This window comes from Mytilus trossulus, chromosome 12 (assembly GCF_036588685.1).
Source record: "Mytilus trossulus isolate FHL-02 chromosome 12, PNRI_Mtr1.1.1.hap1, whole genome shotgun sequence".
In the NCBI taxonomy this organism is placed as follows: Eukaryota; Metazoa; Mollusca; class Bivalvia; order Mytilida; family Mytilidae; genus Mytilus; species Mytilus trossulus.
This window is the reverse complement of record NC_086384.1, coordinates 30,706,350-30,727,093: the sequence shown is the minus strand read 5'-3', so window position 1 is coordinate 30,727,093 and position 20,744 is coordinate 30,706,350. Positions and strand designations below refer to the sequence as shown.

At 32.5% G+C, this 20,744-nt stretch overlaps 1 protein-coding gene across 3 annotated transcripts; it reads left to right on the top strand.

Moving 5' to 3' along the window:
* The first annotated feature begins 4,592 nt into the window (after positions 1-4,592).
* LOC134693156 (sialin-like) lies at positions 4,593-19,571 on the top strand. Of its 3 annotated transcripts, none has more exons than XM_063553865.1 (11): positions 4,593-4,696; positions 8,235-8,440; positions 9,660-9,893; positions 10,353-10,440; positions 11,407-11,502; positions 12,354-12,484; positions 13,479-13,628; positions 14,803-14,935; positions 17,295-17,445; positions 18,593-18,683; positions 19,399-19,571. In XM_063553865.1, the coding sequence occupies exons 1-11, from the start codon at positions 4,633-4,635 to the stop codon at positions 19,564-19,566; spliced, it is 1,512 nt and encodes a 503-aa protein (XP_063409935.1). In that variant the 5' UTR covers positions 4,593-4,632; the 3' UTR covers positions 19,567-19,571. The 3 variants fall into 3 exon arrangements, with proteins under 3 accessions (XP_063409935.1, XP_063409938.1, XP_063409937.1); XM_063553867.1 differs by lacking the exon at positions 4,593-4,696 and adding an exon at positions 6,557-6,666; XM_063553868.1 differs by lacking the exon at positions 18,593-18,683.
* The last annotated feature ends 1,173 nt before the right edge of the window (positions 19,572-20,744 follow it).

The following is a 20,744-nucleotide window of genomic DNA, read 5'->3' as shown; positions in this document are numbered from 1 at the left end:
GAATACTGACATTTTTGTGCTTTATAAAGAATATTATCATAAAAGATTGGATGTGAAATACCTTAAAACGTATAAGAAGTCTGTATTGTTTTTTTGTTGTGGGTAATATGCGCATGAACATACTCACAACAAAAAGACAATACAGACTTCTTATACGTTCAGGTATTCCACATCAAATCTTTTATGGTAATATAAGTATAAGTACCCGTTCACGTCCACTCTGTATTTTTGTTAGATTTTTTTTGTATATCCATTAGATGAGTTGTACTTGTTTAGTCACTGTCTCAGGTTTTGGAAGAGTTGGCGCCTTGAAACGAGTTTAACCCCGCCACATGATGTATTTGCCTATCCGAAGTCTGGAGCCTTTAATTTGACGATGTTTTTTTTATTGCTGTGTAACATATTTGTTTTTCGTTCATAATTTTATTCATACATTTGGCAGTTAGTTACATTGAATTGCTAAATACATTTGTCATTTCTGTGCCTTTTATAGCCGAACATGTCATTAATACTTAAAAATAGATCAAATTACACAAATGCTTTAATATTATTTTTATTGATTAAAACTTTTTTGTTTGGTACTTCTGATACATACTCTGAAGTTTTATTGATATTGTTAAACATGTGCTATTGAAAACAAATACCATTATACGGTAAAAGATTCAATAATTCAGCCCTAAAAAAATAAGTGTAACATCACATTTAGTTTCCTGCCAAAATGTCGAAACTAGTTTTTCGGGAATCAAAGGCAGAACGCAGAACAACTGGCACACTAAGCTAGCCTGCCACCATATTGAGTAAGCATTGCTAGTGGATAGCGATACTACATCTTTCTTATATATTCACTCCTTCTATTCGAGCTAAGGGTACTACTGTGGATTCATCATCTGCACTTTTACATCCTCCAGAGTTATCATCATAATATAAAAATATCAAAGTCTAACACTTTAATTATCTTTTAACATTCGTGTTTTTTCACCAGTTTTAATGCCAAATCTAAACAAAAGTAGCACCTGTGTCATGCTTACCACTACACATGCCGACGATCGAATATGGGACGTCTGTCACAGAAAGACATCGCTTTTTACCAATTAACAAAAACTATTACGCTTAGACGTATACGGCAGAGGACATTTGAGCGCATTGATTGGACATTTGAGAAAAAAAATAAGACGTTTGAGCGCCAAAGTAAAACCCATTTGAGCGCCAGAATTTAAACCAATCTTAGCGAAAATTAAAATTGTCAAAGCCCATTTTAGCGCATTAATTTTAACCCTTTTCAGTAAATAAATAAAATATAATAAATTAAAAAATGTTTAAAGGGAAACTTCGCAAAAAAATCAAAAATTGATATTATGTTCATTCTGTATAAAAATGCTCAAATTCATGAATATTAAAGTTTTATTCTGATAGATAAGAGATCAACATCGATTTTAAATTTAGAGTATCAATTCTCTGAGGTCGGCCATTTTGTTACCTTCACCGAAATGCACCCAAGATATGTCTAAGGACCAAAACTACAATAACCCGATGTAGTCGTAATTGCGCCTTTTGCGTGTCGATATCTTGTCAATCGTACGGTTGTTTTATCCGACTAGTTAACTATAACTAAGTTGATACGGAAATATCCACGATCTGTTATTTTTAACAATAATGATAATATTGGAATTAGTTAAAAAGTAAAAATTTCAAATCATAAATAAGTGTTCTGTGAAACTTGAATTGTTTTCGGAAATCTAATTAGTTCATAATTCTTTTATGTAATAAACTTTATTCAAATAAATTAGGATCTTCGCTCCACTGATCACCTGCATGGCTAAAGGTATTACTCCCTAAGGTATTGCAGGGGGGGTGACACGTCCAGGTATTCAAGCGATTTCCTGTCGAGCTTGCAAATTCATGCATCGTTTCACTTCTTAGGGTATTGATCAGTGTACACGGCCGATAATTTATAACTTTCCATTTTGAACTAGTAGGTGTATAATATGCATCTCTATCTTGCGTGTCCGAAAGTGATAGTATATACTAGTCATTACTAAACTCATACGCTTGTTTATTAATAACATTTCTGATGTAAAGAAAATCATTTATAAAAATATAGATAGTACCTAAAAATAAACAACAGATTTGATGAAATAAAGATCCAAATATACATATTTTTTGTCAATCGTGAAGGACAGATCGGACCAAACCAGAAATTTTGATTTTAAAAAATGTACGCACTTGTCGACCATTCGTATATACGCCAGGATGAAAAGTTACGGAACTATAGCGCAAATTCAAATATATACATGTATACATTGCACATAAGAAAGAAACATACATTTTGTGTAAATTGGAGTAAAAGTTTTGTTAGTAGACTAGTCCACGTATGCCAACAGTATGTAATCATCAAATGTCGAAAGACTATTGTATACCAAAAGAAGAAGAAGAAGAGATTTAAATACAGGTCGATAATAACTTTCTTTGGCTCATCGAAGTTATGGACATTTATATATTAATTAGATTGTTCTCGAATAAAGGAAGAAATTCTTCATCATCGCAATTGTTCCGACATGCATGTTATATGTACGCAACTGGACGTACACTAATAATCCCTAAGGGATGTAAATAAACTATAGAGTATCAAAGTTTCAAATCAATTTCGGGATTTATTTTCTTTCTTGATATTCAATGACAGCAATTTAAAGAACAAACCGCTTGTCCGCTTTGTGGGTATTCTTGCCAGTTGAAACATACTTATAATAAGATTAAACAATATGGAAAGATGAAATTAAATTCGTTCTGTTTTTTTATACATTGTTGGTCAAATAGCTAAAGTATTATATATAGTTGCGGTGTGAGACGAAGACTATTTTGTTAAGGACATTCCCGATTATGTATAAATTTTGTTGATGTTTTTTTTCACACTTAAAAGCATATATGTTCGTAAATTTCGATTCCATTCCAAAAAGATTCTGAAATTTTCTGTCAATTTTTAAAAAAAAATTACCAAATATCTGAAGTATTCGTGCGTTGTGATTTGAAATATTTTGATGAAAACATTAATTCCTAAATAGGTAATTAAAGATAACTTTGAATGGACTAACTTATATATTTGCAATTGTTAATGATCTGTTTGAAATATTAAAGGCTGCCAATCCTAATCTAAAATAGTACAATTTATAGTTCATACACTCGTGATTAGAAGGCTATTTTTATTTATGAATTTATACTTCAATTAAAATAATTAAGTATTTTATCGTTACTGAATTAATTAAAAGTCATAATTCATTTAAAAGTCAGTGATCTAAATGCTTATGCAAAATATAAAAATATACAACAGCTATCCAGTTATTGTGCGACCTTATTATTCCCGTTAATTATTTTTTTTTTTTTACATTTCTGCAGGAACGTCTTTATAAGTCCTTGATTTCTGTGTCTATAACTTTGACTGACTCCCGTTTTCAATTCATACGAAATGTTGTTCACACCTTTAAGCCAATAAACCGTGACATCTAGATTTCACTGAATGAGGATCAAAGGATTAGAATTACATAATGCTATTCCTTAAATTACCTTGAGTTAACCGACGCACTTAACATTCTTTAGGTGTCACAAAACAATACACATTTTATTTCCACCGTACAAGCAAGTGAAAATGTTTGCTGGAATGAAGCAAAAAGGTTAGAACACAAACGTGTATTTTTATTACACTTTTGATCATGTCAATTCATATGTTTGTTTAAAGTATTTGTAGAAAAAATCATAAAAATGTTCTATTGTATGAATTAATTTTATTATTAAAATTCGTTGCAAAATATCCACACGATCTAATTTTAAAAGTTGCATGGCTATCATCTATTTTTCGTTGGTTAATAGCTACACCAAAAGTCGTCAATGCGCTTTAAATCGCGTTATTAAATGGTTAACGAACAAGACTTAAATGAGATATTTTCACTCCCGGCATGCATCAAAGACTTAAACTACGTCACATAAGTCAGGAAGTTTCAAGAAATAAAATTAATAATTCCCAATTTTCTCCTTTATTAGATTTCATAATAAAATAAAACTTGGTGAATATGTTTTTTATGGTATTATGAACATAATAAGATAAAAAGTGAAAAATCGCGAATTATCCCTTTAATAGACTCAAAATAGCACAATATAAAACATGTCCATTACAATACAGCACTAATGTTAAAAGTCTGTTCTAGCCTGGAATTTATAACCTAGATAACGTATGTAATGGATCTAGATATACAAATGTACCCCCTGTACAATACTGTTCATAGAATTGCATTAGGAACTGCTCTTTCTCTTTATCTTTTCTCAATGGTGTTGAACGTTCCTCTAAACTTCGTATCTTTATATATGTTGTTGTTTGTGGTGGACTACTAGTATCGAAAATACAGGTATGCGGAATAAGTCGGCGCTTAAATGGGCTCTAATGTTGGCGCTCAAATGTTCCGTAGTAGTTTTAATTTTTTCGACCAAATGTCCTGCGCCAGACGTATAACGGAAGGCGAATATATCAAGATAAGCCCATTATATGTATAGACATAATATCTCGGCTTATCTATCGAATATACGTGATTTGAATTTGACAAAATCTGTCTATCTTTAGATTGATAATTTTGTTTATCGTTAAACATGGATAACGTCGAAGACAGAGAAACTCCAAGTGAACCATTTTTAAAGCAAAGTCAGATACGAGGTAAAAATTATGCTACGATATTATAAAGTATCTTTATTCATGAAAGAATAACCATGCATATTAGTTTGAATATTTTTGAAGTTGTACATTTCCATACAAAAAGTTAAAATACAACATATTTTTTTTTTATATAGATTAGTTATACTACGGGAATACTTCCCATAATAATATACATACTGGGTACTATTCGAAAAGGAGATATGGTATGCTTGACAACACTATAACTATCTATGCAAAGTACAAATTAAACACATCTTAGCTACTTATTTGGTTTGATAGTATTTCAACGGCAGCAACTATCTATTGCTAACAAGAGATGTTGATAAACATAAGATTTAAAAAAAACCCCAAATAGGCCACTTTCTCTTGAAAACTTGACCGAACCCTATTGAAATTAAAGTTTGTGCAACCTACTGTAACTTTTAATGTTTTATGATACAAGATGTTTGTTTTTTGTACATCCGCCTATTTTATCAAATAGTTTAATTAACTCGGGTTTTTTTTTTCGTAATGATGCACACATTTAAAAATATGAAAGCAGACATTTTAAAGGTTGGAAGACAATTATTATTAAACAAAAAGTAGAACCCAGTACTGTCAAATCCTTGTAGGTGAATCATGAGCACAAGATATGAACGGGATAGCATATCCTTATTTTGACAGAGATGTCGTTTACCAAGCCCGGAAATTTAGATACGATCAATTGTAATTTAATACAAATCTTTAAATACTGTTTCATTGTTATAAGTATTGACTTTATTATCAGTAAATTAAAACCAAACTAATATTATTGTTGTAAACGTATACAGATATGTTTATTCACGGTTCTACAATCTGTCGATATCTGTATTGTCTCTTTTTTGTAGGGATATAAAAATACCCTGCCACGTCCGGTAGGTTATTGTCCTTTTTCTACATAAGGGAATGCCTGTACAATGCCAGTTGTTTTCCATTCGTTTCCATTCGTTTAATGTGTTTGAGCTTTTGATGAAGCTAATTAAGGGATTTCGGATTTGGAATTTTCCTCGGAGTTCATTTTTTTGTTAATTTGCTTTTGTTGACTCTGATATGTATCGATCTTCCCTTTTATACTGATTTTTGTCGATCTTTGACTTTGTCGAAAAATACGAGACATAACGATCATACATTCTGTCTATGCCTTCATGTACTGAAACTAATACATTTGGTTTTTTTTGTACATTTAGTATAATACTTTAGTCATAGAGACAAGATAGTTTCTATTAGTTTATTTTTGCTTTGATCTAGCTGCCAGTAATTGTGATTTCTCGCAGATCTGTACTAAATGTCTCCTCTTTGCCGCGACCGCGGTCTCTTTTTTGTAGGGATATTAAAAAAATCCTTCCACGTCCGGTCTCTATTGTTCTCCTCCATTTTTCTCACAAAGGGCATGCCTTTACCGAGTCAAAAATATGACAGTTGTTTTCCATTCGTTTAATGTTTTTGAGGTTTTGACGAATCTCTTGGAAAAGGGACTTTTGGTTTTGAATATGACTTGCAGTTCGTTTTCTTTTGTTATTTTGCTTTTTTTGTTGTTACTTGTTTTCGGATTGTATCGATATGATGAGTGAATCCCTTTTCAATTAATTTTTATAGTTTGTTCGTATGTTTTTCTATCCGATATTAGGGGGATGTTTAGGTGCATGCCCGCTAAATGCTTAACCCCGCAACATTTTAATGAGCCTGTCCCAAGATCTATTTTCATATTCTGCTATACTTTGATAAATTTTCACGAGACAAACAATTAATAACATGTATATGCCTTTCGGGGGAATGGTTACAAACCGTGCAAGGTCACTTAACGTACTATATGTATTATTTTTTTTATGCATGTTGATATGTTTTCAATCTTAAAAATGTTAACATTATTTTGCACATGTATATGAAACGTTCCCGCAAATGTGTATAAGTGTATGCATCATTCTTTCGGATTGTAATGAGTTCTTCCAAAGGTAAGTCAAGAACTGCATGTATATAACATGAATGAAAACGAAGTTTAATAGGTGCTCGACAAGTTAAGCACACATGTACATGTGTTCAGCCGTTTCTTTCATCAGGTAAAGGTAAAGTTGTATACCGTTGAAAAATACCATTCGTGTTATTCTCTAAAGGTTGCACTTAGTAAATATAGTTGTTTCTCAAACCACGCCTCTTTTGAGGAGATTTAGAATATTCATAGATAATAAAAAAAAAATTCATACTGGTTCCCAGTTCTATCTGTAGGTACAGTTTTAGCCGAAAGGGAGTTCCTATGGGAAAATACATTGTCGATATTTACAGAAATGCAACCTGTAGGTAGATCAACGCGTTATATTGCATGTTATGATTTTTAATCCCGATAGTTTTGATCAAGTTTATAATAACTGTGATAATATTTAGAAAAACTGTTACCAAAAAAATATAGCTCTATGAAACAACAAGCAATCATTGTATGCCGAAGTTTGATAGCTCTCTCCTGGCGCTTATATATAAACATTAATAAATGCAACCAATACAACTGACTAATATGAAATAGAAAATAAAACTAAAAGTTGCGTTAAACACCAATAAATCAATCAAGTTACCATTTTGAGATCAAAATACAAAGGCGCGGCCTGTATAGTGTTCCAACTGTTTTCTTTAAACTTGTAATCTAACGTATCGGCCGAAGAGAGGGACCAAACATATTTTTGAGCCTCTGGCCTTTGTTAGTCTTGTATTATTTTAATTTTAGTTTCTTGTGTACAATTTGGAAATTAGTATGGCGTTCATTATCACTAAAGTAGTATATAATTAAATTTGTTTAGGGGCCAGCTGAAGGACGCCTCCGGGTGCGGGAATTTCTCGCTACATTAAAGACCTGTTGGTGACCTTCTGTAGTTGTTTTTTTATTTGGTCGGGTTGTTGTCTTTTTGACACATTCCCCATTTCCATTCTCAATTTTATTTGATATTAACGAAATAAGTGAATAACTTCACATGCAGCCATTTGATAAAAAGGAGAAAAGTACATGTATAATCACATTTCCTACCAAAGATCGGTACGTTTTAGTTCTCTCCGGCAACTCAAGCTTTCTCTTGCAATAAAAAAAGAATATATATATTACGCCACGAAATAAAAATGTGTTGCCGAAAGTGGCGTTTAACACAAAGCAATCAATCAATTATTTCAAGTATGAAATTTCTAGCGTGATATTGGTTTATTTAAAAAGACTTAAACGATTTCTTATCGAATTTAGACGATACGAAAATAATACAATGAGTGGAAATACAACACAGGTTTAGATCCTCGGATGGATATAATGTTTTATAAAGGTCTGCAACCAATCACGCATACATTAACCAATTATTTTACTCTCTGGTCGCTAGATAGAAACCTAGTTTTCAACAAATCTGAGGCATATATCATTTAACTCCACTTACATAAGGTTTTAGTCCTTGAAATTTATATACGCTAGGTTTGTTTTATAAATAGTTAGTATACATTCAAACATATTCATATTCTAACTGTCTTTATTTTATAATTTTCAATTCCGTTTTAGATGTTCCATGTTGTTGCTCACAGCGCTGGATTTTGGCGTATACAAGTTTTGTTGGTTTCTTCTTTGTGTATTCATTACGTGTGAATATAAGTGTTGCTATTGTGTGTATGGTAAAGACACCAAATATTACAACAACCAATACATTTGACAATTCGTCATCTAGTATATGTGCCGGTACCGCTTCGTCAAGACAAGTCTTCAATGAGGTACATATATTATATTTTTCACTCATTAAAAAACGAAATAACACTTTATACATGTTAATGTTATGCATCTGAAGCGCTTGTCTGGAACAGAGACAACTGTTGCTGATAGTAGAAGCGTTAAGTAGATGACCGGTATCTTAGAAATAAATAGCTTTTTTATTGTCGATTTTTTTTATTAAAATCCAAAGACATTCTTTTTTTTATAATTTTGTTATCAAACAAAAAGTAAAAACACAAAAATACCGAACTCCGAGGAAAATTCAAAAAGGAAAATCAAAAATCAAAAGGCAAAATCAAAAGTCCAAACACATCGAACGAATGGATAACAACTGTCATATTCCTGACTTGGTACAGGCATTTTCTAATGTAGAAAATGGTGGATTGAACCTGGTTTTATAGCTAGCTAAACCTCTCACTTGTATGACAGTCGCATCAAATTCCATTACATTGTCAACGATGTATGAACAAAACAAACATACTCAAAGAGTAAAAATGTCAAAAATAGGGGTACAGCAGTCAATATTGTGTTATCATCTTAATATCACTATAAAAACAACAAATGTAACGAAGAATCACAGAAAGGCATACATCAAATTTAACATACTCATTTTGCTTTTCTTGTACCACTTAATTTATGTATATAAAGTCTACCTGTAAATTAAACCGTTTTTGAGAATGTTGTCTCCCGTGTTCTCCATTATTGGTATGCCCTTTCAATTTTCAGTTTTAGATACGTATGAGAGAGGGACAGGTAGCGACGATATGATGTCGTACAACGTAAGAGGTTTAGCGCTATAAAACCAGGTTTAGTCCACCATTTTCTACATTTGAAAATGCCTGTACCAAATGCCTGTTGTCCATTCGTTTTTGATGTTTTGTCATTTGATTTTGCCATGAGATAAGGTACTTTCCGATTTGAACTTTTCCCTTGAGTTCAGTATCTTTTTGATTTGAATTTTTTTTAACGTACGTAACTAACTGGAACACATACATGAATTAAGAGTATAATAAAATAATTTTTATAATTAAGGAAAGGCGTAACAGAATATGGCATATATCTATTTTTTGAACTGTATATGGATAAATGCATGTTTAGAGGATTTGAAATATATGAACAACCTCAACTCATAATATAGTACAACTATGACATACTTTCCTAAAATATTTCATCCCAACATGCAAGATGTAAATATGTAAAAGTTTTGTGTTCTATTTAAAGCACGCCGAATTTGATTGGAACAAGGAAGTGACGTCATCAATATTGGCATCCTTTTTCTATGGTTACATTATTACCCAGATCCCAGGAGGTTGGTTGTCAGACAGATTTGGCGGCAGATATGTGTTTGGGATTGCCATGGCAATTTCTTCCATCAGTACGTTACTGATACCTGTATGTGCCAGGAATTCAGTAGTTTCTGTTTATGTATTACGTGTTATTCTTGGATTAGCTACAGTAAGTTTATAAATGTGAATCATATCAGATAGCAGCAGTATATATACTAAAACTACTAACGAAATATTTAAAACGGCTGTAGCGAACTTGAGAGGATGCACATCGATTCGTTTCTTTAAACTTGGTTTGTCCATATGCCGCATGTCCATACGCTTTCTTTTTATGTTTTGATTCACCATAACATGGATATACCTTTATCGTAATAATCTATATCTTTCATAAATTACAGACATTTCATGTACAATCAGTCCACACCCTTGCCTTTGTTTAAATCATTTTTTGTATGGGTAAGGTAAAAAAAAAATATGGCCACAGTACGCTTCTTTGTGCAGACATTTGGTAACACTGTCTTTTATTGATATGTAGTCTTTTATATTTATTTCTGTCAATGAATACTGTAACATTGATATATGTGTAGATAGGAGCTTATTAATTTTTCTAATATTATATTTTTGACAGGGCGTGTCATTCCCGTGTGTGCAGTCGATGTGGGGACGCTGGGCTCCTCCACTAGAACGTAGTAAATTAATCAGTGTATCGTTTCTAGGTAACGTACAGTAATTTTTGAAGTAATTCATGATATTAGAAAAACGTCAATTTGTCTTGGATTCGATTTGTATTATAAAGGAAAGACTTTCCTTGTACGAAAACAACCGTATCAATATTGCAATAAATTTTCCAAGAATTTATTAAATTTTCATAAAGTAAGATATTTTAATAACACTATTTTTAGTTGATCTTAGTATATTAACAAAATAAAATATATGTAGATAGTAATTCTTTAAACGATACCAATTTTACCCCAAATATGTGCATTTCGTCAACAAATGTTTCTTTGGTGATTCTCTGGCAAATAATATGAAAATCCAAATCTTAATACATTTTATGAAGATATCCTATTGTAGTAACTATTTAACCTTGGATGTAACGCGTCTTCTGATTGGCTGACGTTATTTTGTTATGAGCCCATAGACATAATTTAGTCATGCGACCGTGACGTCATCAACGTTTTTTCATGCTTTTCTACGGTTTAAAATGGACTTTAGAATAAAATTATAAGAAATGACTGTAATATTTTTTCTGTCTATTCGAAATAACATTAAAAAAAATGTGGCGCACACTGTTAAATAACCCGCTATGCGCGGCGCGTTATTCAGTGTGTACCAAGTTTTTTTATGTTATTTCTTCACATAGACAGAAACAAATATTACAGTCATTCAATAAATAATTTATTCAATAGGACATGTTGAAAAATCCGTACGTTCGGAAAAAATCTTAACTTAAGAATGCTTTATACTTACATTGTACAGACACTGATTAACTAAATGGACCTAGTGTACTAAAGAAAAAAAAACAAGAAAAAAAAAATAACGGACAGTTGTCATCCATTTTTGATCTGTTAGTACTTCCATGTTTGATTGTTTATCTGCCTCATGTTAAATATGTTGTGCTGGTGTTAAAAAGCAAATTTGCAATAAATATAACATTTGAAACCATATGTTTTCCTATCTAGGTACAATGTTTGGAAACGTAGCCACATTTGGATCATCCGGGTACTTATGTGAATATGGTTTTGACAACGGATGGGGATCTATATTCTATATAACAGGTAAATCAGCTGATAAACTTGTTTTGAATAGGAAGAAATTTCTTTGATTAAATCTTAAGATTATATGAGTGTTTTAATAGGAAGGACAGATCTCATAATTGTCAAGGAACAAATAGTCCACTGTAGGTATCATGTTAATACTTTCTGACATTTCTGACTGATGTACCCATATTTTGACTATTTCATTTTTTGTGCTGATTAGTTAACGCATCAATGTAAATATAATGGAATTTGATGAGACTGTCATCAAAGTGAGAGATTCAGCGCTATAAAACCAGGTTTAATCCACCATTTTCTACATTTTAAAATGCATGTACAAAGTCAGGAATGTGACAGTTCTTGTTCATTTGTTTTTGATGCGTTTTGTTATTTGATTTTGCCATGTGATTATGGACTTTCCGAATTGATTTTCCTCAGATCAGTATTTTTGTGATTTTACTTTTTTCTAGTAGCCGTTGATAGACGAATTCTCTTGATTTATTGTTATTCGTTGTATACTAAGTTTTAAGTATTTCGTGGGTAAAAGTGAACCATGATACGAAATTTCAACGCTTGTTCCTATTGGGTTGTAAGCAGGCTAAGGCAAAACCAAGAAATTAGATATCCGTGAACATGTGATTTTTCCTTAATAACAAAAAGTGGTACCCACACAAATAAATAAAAAGTTGAAATTATGAAATGGACTTTCGGTTAACAAGTATTCCACTTTATATATTTAGTTAAAAATTATAGGTTTTCTCGTGATTATGAATATAATTTTCTATTTTAGACATGTTGCTGACTCACTTCTTCTTTCTATGATTTAATAGAGTAAATGATACTTTTTTATTCTTTTCCTTTTTTTACTGCAGGTGGTCTTTCTGCCCTTTGGGTAGTTATGTGGTTCGTGGTGGTACGTGACACCCCTTCAGAACATCCTTGGATCAGTGAGGTCGAGAGAGATTACATTAATAACGCCATAGAATATGACACGTCAAAAAGGGTGAATTTGTTTTTTCTTATTTTTGACAAAGTTTATTCTTGTTAATAAATCACAAAGTTGGAGTTAAGTAATGACAAATAACAAAAATACCCGACTGCAAGCAGAATTTAAACGGGAAGTCAAAATCAAAAGCCAATACACATCTTACGAATGGAAAGCAAACCTGCATATTTGTGATTTGAAAAAGGCATTTACTTAATTAGAAAATAGTAGAGTTTAGCTTGTATTATGGTTATCTAAACCTCTGTCACTTGTATGAAAGATGGACAACATATACAAAAGGGAGAGTCAAACTCATAGATAAAAAATAAACTGACAACGTCATGGCTCAAAATGAAAAGCCAAACAGACAAATAATAAAACAGAACATAGAAAACTGAAGACTTAGCAACACGAACCCCACCAAAAATTTTGGGTAATCTCTGGTGCTTGTATGAAAGTCTCATAACATTCAATCCTATTGTTACCCTCGATTTGGGAAATAAGCTAGGTATTGAGTTTATTTATCTTATTCCAATAACCTAATGTTATACTAATACGCCGTGTTATAAATAAAATAGTATAAACATGATAAAGTAAAATCACAAAAATACTGAACTCCGAGGATAATTCAAAAAGGAAAGTTCCTAATGAGATGGCAAAATCAAAAACTCAAACACATCTAACGAATAGATTACAACTGTCATATTCCTGACGTGGTACAGGCATCTTCTTATGTAGCAAATTGTAGATTGATTCTGGTTTTATATCTAGCTAAACCTTTTACTTGTATGACAGTCCCATCTAATTCCATTATCTCGAAAACGATGTATGATACATGAACATACCATTTTAGGTAAACAATTATTGTTAACTGTACGTTTTTATAAACTATAAAAGTATAGAAATTATACATGAGTTTTAACGGATTCGAACTGATCAAAACCAAGTAGTATCTTAACATTAAACACGGCAGACGAATGAGTTGTTTATAAAACATACATTTTATCTCTAGACAGGCAAAGTACCATGGTTAGAAATGGCAAAATCCCCAGCACTGATTGCCTGTACCACTGCCCATATATGTAATAACTGGACAAACTACACATTGTTAACAAGTTTGCCGGCATTTTTGAAGACAGTTCACAAGTTCAATATAAAAAGTGTGAGTATCTATGTTTTAAACTGCATTTGGATAACACCTTTCTGGCAATTAGCACTGTGAAACCCTTTTAAATAGCTGTGCTACATTATGCTTGATGTTGATTCAATTTAGAAAAATCCTATCTTATGATTACATCTATTCAACCCTTCAAACATATTGTTTCCAAAGATGCAAAATTATAAAACTGTATATGTCAACGAGACAACAATCTTACTAAAACATAAATCAACACAAGGCCACTTATGGGTGTTCTAAGTAGAGAGAAAATTCCGCACCCGGAGGCCGGCTTTAAATAAGCTTTGTCATAAAACGTATTTCAAACTTTCGAGTTATGCCTTGATAGCTTTGCATTTTGAATAAAGTCGGTAAAAACATAATCATGTTACTGATGGATCTTGACACATTTTGGTATTGTATCTGTGACAACAATCAAATTAAGAATAGATAGTTATCAAAGGTACCAGGATTAATTTAGTACGCCAGACGCGCGTTTCGTCTACATAAGACTCATCAGTGACGCTCATACCAAAAATATTTATTAAGCCAAACAATTACAAAGTTGAAGAGCATTGAGGATCCAAAATTCCAAAAAGTTGTGCCAAATACGGTTAAGGAAATCTATGCCTGGAATAAGAAAATCCTTAGTTTTTCGAAAAATTTAAACTTTTGTTAACGGGAAATTTATAAATTATGACCACATTATTGATATTCATGTCAATACCGAAGTGACAATTACAAAGTTGAAGAGCATTGAGGATCCAAAATTCCAAAAAGTTGTGCCAAATACGGCTAAGGATATCTATGCCTGGAATAAGAAAATCCTGAGTTTTTCGAAAAATTTAAACTTTTTTAACGGGAACTTTATAAAATATGAACACATAGGAAATATGCAAAGAGACAACAACCTGAACAATGAAGAGCAGAAAACAACCAAAAGCCACCAGTGTAACAAAATATAAGCATCTTTCGCACCTCTTTTAGCTTTTGTTAAGATACAATTATTGGGTACAAGCTGGTCATACATTTACGATCAACTTTGTGTTATTTGTATGCTATATGAATAGCTATAATCATTAAAATCATGTTCAAAGAGATAAAATTGAAATGAGTTCTGTTACACAACAAGGACAATGCGTATGCAGCTAATGTTTATCTACCCGTATCATTATTTCAGAATGGTTTACTTAGTGCTTTGCCATACATTTGCCAGGCTGTATCTGGCTTTAGTTCAGGACAGATAGCGGATACTTTACGTAGTAAAGGTGTTCTATCAACCACTGCAACACGACGACTACTTCAGATTATTGGTAAATTGACAATAAACAGATTAGGCTGACTTTTTTGTTACTATAAGATGCTTAGATCAGTGTTGCGTTCAGTATTATAGCATCTATATAGGTCTTCATAGATTTATGACTATTGAACGTCTAGTTAGCCTAGCTGCTACGTAGAAATTGATAGCATCTAGGCTTGCTACTCGTTCAATAGACAAAAATCTACGTAGCACTACGTAGCTGCTACGATATTGAACGCAACCCAGTTCTTTTGTTATCTTTGCCAACAAAGTGTGGCAAATTATTTTGAAATTGATATATTCTTCATTTAGCATAGCTTAGATTAAAAAAAAAACCAGCCTAACATATTTTTTTTCGTTTAAATACTGATATCATGACTGATATTTACAAGTTTTTAAAAAATACTCATAGAAGTTCTTTCCGTTTATCTGTATTTTTCTCTCTCACATTGTTGTGAAATCAAAACGTTATACAAACAATGAAACAAAAAGAAGGGGGAGAAACACAACTACAAACAAATGACCAGAAAAATATTCTTTTGAAGACGTCATTCAATTACTGAGGTGACTGTATGTCAATTCATTCCCATTTCTTGGTAGGATTTATGTTGCTCGACTTTAGTTTTTTTAATGTTGTGTTTTGTATACAGTTGACATGTAAATACGTATCATATTGAAAATATCAATTTAAAACTAGGTCGTTATTACAAATGTTGCAGTACTTCTCTAGTTTTTATCGATTTAACAATCAAACTTTGAAATCATTTTTTAGCTCACCTGGCCCGAAGGGCCAAGTGAGCTTTTCTCATCACTTGGCGTCCGTCGTCCGTCGTCCGTCGTCGTCCTGCGTCCGGCGTTAACTTTTACAAAATTCTTCTCCTCTGAAACTACTGGGCCAAATTTAACCAAACTTGGCCATAATCATCATTGGGGTATCTAGTTTAAAAATTGTGTCCGGTGACCCCGCCAACCAACCAAGATGGCCGCCATGGCTAAAAATAGAACATAGGGGTAAAATGCAGTTTTTGGCTTATAACTCAAAAACCAAAGCATTTAGAGCAAATCTGACATGGGGTAAAATTGTTTAGCAGATTAAGATCTATCTGCCCTGAAATTTTCAGATGAATCTGACATTCCGTTGTTAGGTTGCTGCCCCTGAATTGGTAACTTTAAGGAAATTTTGTTGTTTTTGGTTATTATCTTGAATATTATTTCAGACAGAGATAAACTGTAAACAGCAATAATGTTCAGCAAAGAAAGATCTACAAATAAGTCAACGTGACCAAAATGGTCAGTTGACCACTTTAGGAGTTATTGCCCTTTATAGTCAATTTTTAACCATTTTTCGTAAATCTTAGTAATCTTTTACAAAAATCTTCTCCTCTGAAACTACGCGGCCAAATTAATTGAAACTTGGCCACAATCATCATTGGGGTATCTAGTTTAAAAATTGTGTCCGATGACCCCGCCAACCAACCAAGATGGCCGCCACGTCTAAAAATAGAACATAGGGGTAAAATGCAGTTTTTGGCTTATAACTCAAAAACCAAAGCATTAAGAGTAAATCTGACACGAAGTAAAATTGTTGATCAGGTCAAGCTCTATCTGCCCTGGAATTTTCAGATGAATTGGATCATCGGTTGTTAGGTTGCTGCCCCTGAATTGGTAATTTTGTGGAAATTTTGCTGTTTTTTTGTTTTTATCTTGAATATTATTATAGATAGGGATAAACTGTAAACAGCAATAATGTACAGCAAAGTAAGAACTAAAAATAAGTCAACATGACCAAAATAGTCAATTGACCCCCTAAGGAGAGTTATTGCCCTTCAAAGTCAATTTTTAATAATTTTCACAAAATTTGTAAATTTTCACTAACATTTTCCACAAAAACTACTGTTATAGATAGAGATAATTGTAAGCAGCAAAAATGTTTAGTAAAGTAAGATCTACAAACACATCACCATCACCAAAACATAATTTTGTCATGAATCCATCTGTGTACAATGTTTAATATTAACATAGACCAAGGTGAGCGACACAGGCTCTTTAGAGCCTCTAGTTTTTAAATAACATTTAATTATACTATACACCATGAATACAAATGCTATCATTACAAAATATCTTATTGCTGTTCAATATACTTGCATAATCATAGTCAGACTGTCACGGACTATTTTTTCTCAGAACCTGAAACATAAATTATGTTTGAGTTGTGTTACCCTTTTGTGTTATTACTACATTGTCCTAGTGTACTATATAGCTAAGTATTCTAATTTCTAGTATCACCGATCAGAACAGAACACATCAGCGGTGCTACCATAATAATAGGAAGTTTATCAGTTGCCAATATCTACATTTTTTCTTACACTTAGCTTTTTCGGGATCTGGTATATTTTTGGTCGCTACTGGATTTACTTCATGTGAACACAGATCCCTTGCTATAGCATTTTTATCACTAGCTGTCGGAATAAACGGATTTTGTAGAGCTGGTTATGTTGTGAACCACGTTGACTTTGGGCCTAAGTAAGTTATACATATAGACAGTTGCATGTTAAAATGATTTATAAAATGGTTGAAGAGTAATAGATATTTTCTATATCATATTTTGTTAGCATGGCTACCCTACGCGTGTTAATGTAGTCCCACGAATATATGTAGAGCAGTTAAGTAAAATTTAGTCGAATAAGATTTATATACTCCCACCTAAACTTTTCATTAGAGTATATTTACTTCACAAGGACATGTTTTTCACAGACTGTTGTAACGTCTTTACACTTAACCCATAGATAATGTACTGATTGAATTAAGTCTCGGAAACGTGAAGTACGTGAAAATTGTATTTGGGTTTACACTAGGATTAAGAAGCTGTGAGTAGTTTCCAATGGATACTTTGTGTCTTATCATTTTATAATTTGTTCCTGTGTTAATCTATAGAATGAATAACATAGAGTATGAGAACTGGGAATGTTTCAAAGAGACAACAACAAGATAAAAGAGCAGAAAACATCAACCAATGGGTCTGTAACAACGTGACAAAAATCCGCAATATCAGCTTGCTTTAGCTGACCCCTTAACAATAATATTTACTAGTTTAGCGACAAAAATCATCATAGATACAAAGACCAAAAGTTTCGTTTACAAATTAAAAGACCTATCAATGACGGTTTAATAAAATGTTTAAAATGCCAAATAATGTACGAAGTTGAAGAGCAATGAGGACCAAAATCTGTCAAAAGTTTTGCCAAATACGGCCAAGGTAATCCATTTCTGAGGTAGACATGGTAGAAAAGCCTTAGTGTTTTCAAAAATTCAAAGTTTTGTTAACAATTAATTTATAAATATGAACATATCAATCATTACTCAAGTCAACACAGATGTGCTGACTACTGGGCTGGCAATACCCTCGGGGAAATAAATCTCCACCAGCAGTGGCATAGAAACGGACAAAACAACTTTCCAACTGGTCGGTTCTTATTTTGTTCTACTGTGCAAGAAAAATCAAGAACACTAAGCTATTGTGTATGCTACAAAAACAGATTTAATATCAAAACATTGTTTACGAAAAAAAATGAAACGATTCAATGTGCTAACTGCTAACTGTTGTTTGAACCTTATGTTCCAACAAAAAAGTATGTCCCTTTGCACAATTTTGAGCTCTTTTTATTGTCAGATATGCAGGAGTTTTATATGGTATCACCAATTCATTCGCTACTATTCCTGGAATGTTGGCACCAATAGTAGCTGGGCAGCTTACACCAAATGTAGGTTATCTAAAGAAATACATTTCTTTTTATGTAAATTGCTAAAAACTGGTATGTTCCATCAGTGTAAAATATTGTTAAGTCAAAATCGAACAACTGATATATCTAAAAGAAGTTTGACAGTAATATCTCTAATATTAAAAAAGAACGAACCACTAATAATGATTATGGTGAACAAAGATGCCTATTTTAGGGTGGTTGTAATGCTTTCAAAGTTGAAAATTTCCATGTAAATATAATATAAAACATTATTATAAAATAATTCCGGTTAATAACGTATGTAACTACTTTTTCTCTTTTTCTATAAATAATGTGTGATACGAGCCGGCTAGTACACAAAATGTATTTGTTTATAGTGAATCAGTGAGACGTTGAACAGCTGTAGATCATAATTAACAATTATTATTTCCAAATTATTTAGTCGTACTTAGCTTTTAATTCTAGTTAATTCATTCCTCAAAGGTGCCGAAAAGAGGACCATACTGTCAAATCTTATATCCGGAAATCAAATTAAGAAACCAAATTCTTCTATATTTCGCATATATATAGTTTTTCTTAATTTATTTAGAAATGTGTCTCTATTTTTATCTTTTGATAGACCCGTGAATCTTTTACTTCAAATTCGAAAACGAACTAGTCTTAGAGTGATTTTATTTTACCCAATATATATTTAACAGTACTTTTATCACTTAGATGGTACATACATATTTTTCAGGATACACAGGGAGAATGGAGAAATGTATTCTATGTATGTGCTGCCTTCAATGTTTTAGGAATATTGGTGTATGGCTGTTTCAGTAGAGGGGAAATACAGGAATGGGCTAAAGATGAAGATGAAATTGTGATAGAAAAACAAAATGATAATATGCAAACTAAATTGTGATCAAACATAAATATAAAAATACAACTTAAAAGTGTTACAGAATTTGATTTTATCTTATATGTATGTTTGTGTTCTAGGCCCCTTATGATAATGATAACTCTTAAATCCTATTTTACATCAATCTAATTTTTTGTATGTGAATCTTTTCATCCGCAAACTCTTTGATGATCATCAGTTACATCAGTTATTTTAGGTATTTTTAACCCCTAACGGGAAGGATTGTGTCTGATGTTCATATGATGAAATCATAATCTTTCAGTCAGTTTAATTGAAGTCTGGAGCTGGCATGTCAGTTAACTGCTAGTAGTCTGTTGATATTTATGTATTATTGTCATTTTGTTTATTTTTTTTGGTTTCATCTTCTGACATCAGACTCGGACTTCTCTTGAACTGAATTTTGATGTGCGTATTGTTATGCGTTTACTTTTCTACATTGGTTACAGGTATAGGGGGAGGGTTGAGATCTCACAAACATGTTTAACCCCGCCGCATTTTTGCGCCTGTCCCAAGTCAGGAGCCTCTGGCCTTTGTTAGTCTTGTATTATTTTAATTTTAGTTTCTTGTGTACAATTTGGAAATTAGTATGGCGTTCATTATCACTGAACTAGTATATATTTGTTTAGGGGCCAGCTGAAGGACGCCTCCGGGTGCGGGAATTTCTCGCTACATTGAAGGCCTGTTGGTGACCTTCTGCTGTTGTGTTTTTTTATTTGGTCGGGTTGTTGTCTTTTTGACACATTCCCCATTTCCATTCTCAATTTTATATAGCTCTTCAACAATTTTGCTACTTATCAATTTTCGGATTTCAAATGTTTAAGCGTGCTTGTAAATAAATATAAAAGTTATACCACAAATGTTCTCGAGTGTAATTTGGAAATGAAGAGTTATAAAATACAATTAGGTAGATTAGCGAACCATGCAAATACCGTGCGCGTACCAGAAAATGCACAAACGCACAAGAAAGCAATTTACTTCACCACCACGAGTTGGTTGACCGTTATGGAATAACCATTTCACAAATGATATCGGACATTTTCCTTACGTCGAAACTACAATCTCCTTCCCTTTCATGAATGTGACCTACCGAATTAGACTATTTACCGGATTTGTTATCACATAAGCAACACGACGGGCGCCACATGTGGAGCAGGATATGCTTACCCTCCCGGAGCACCTGC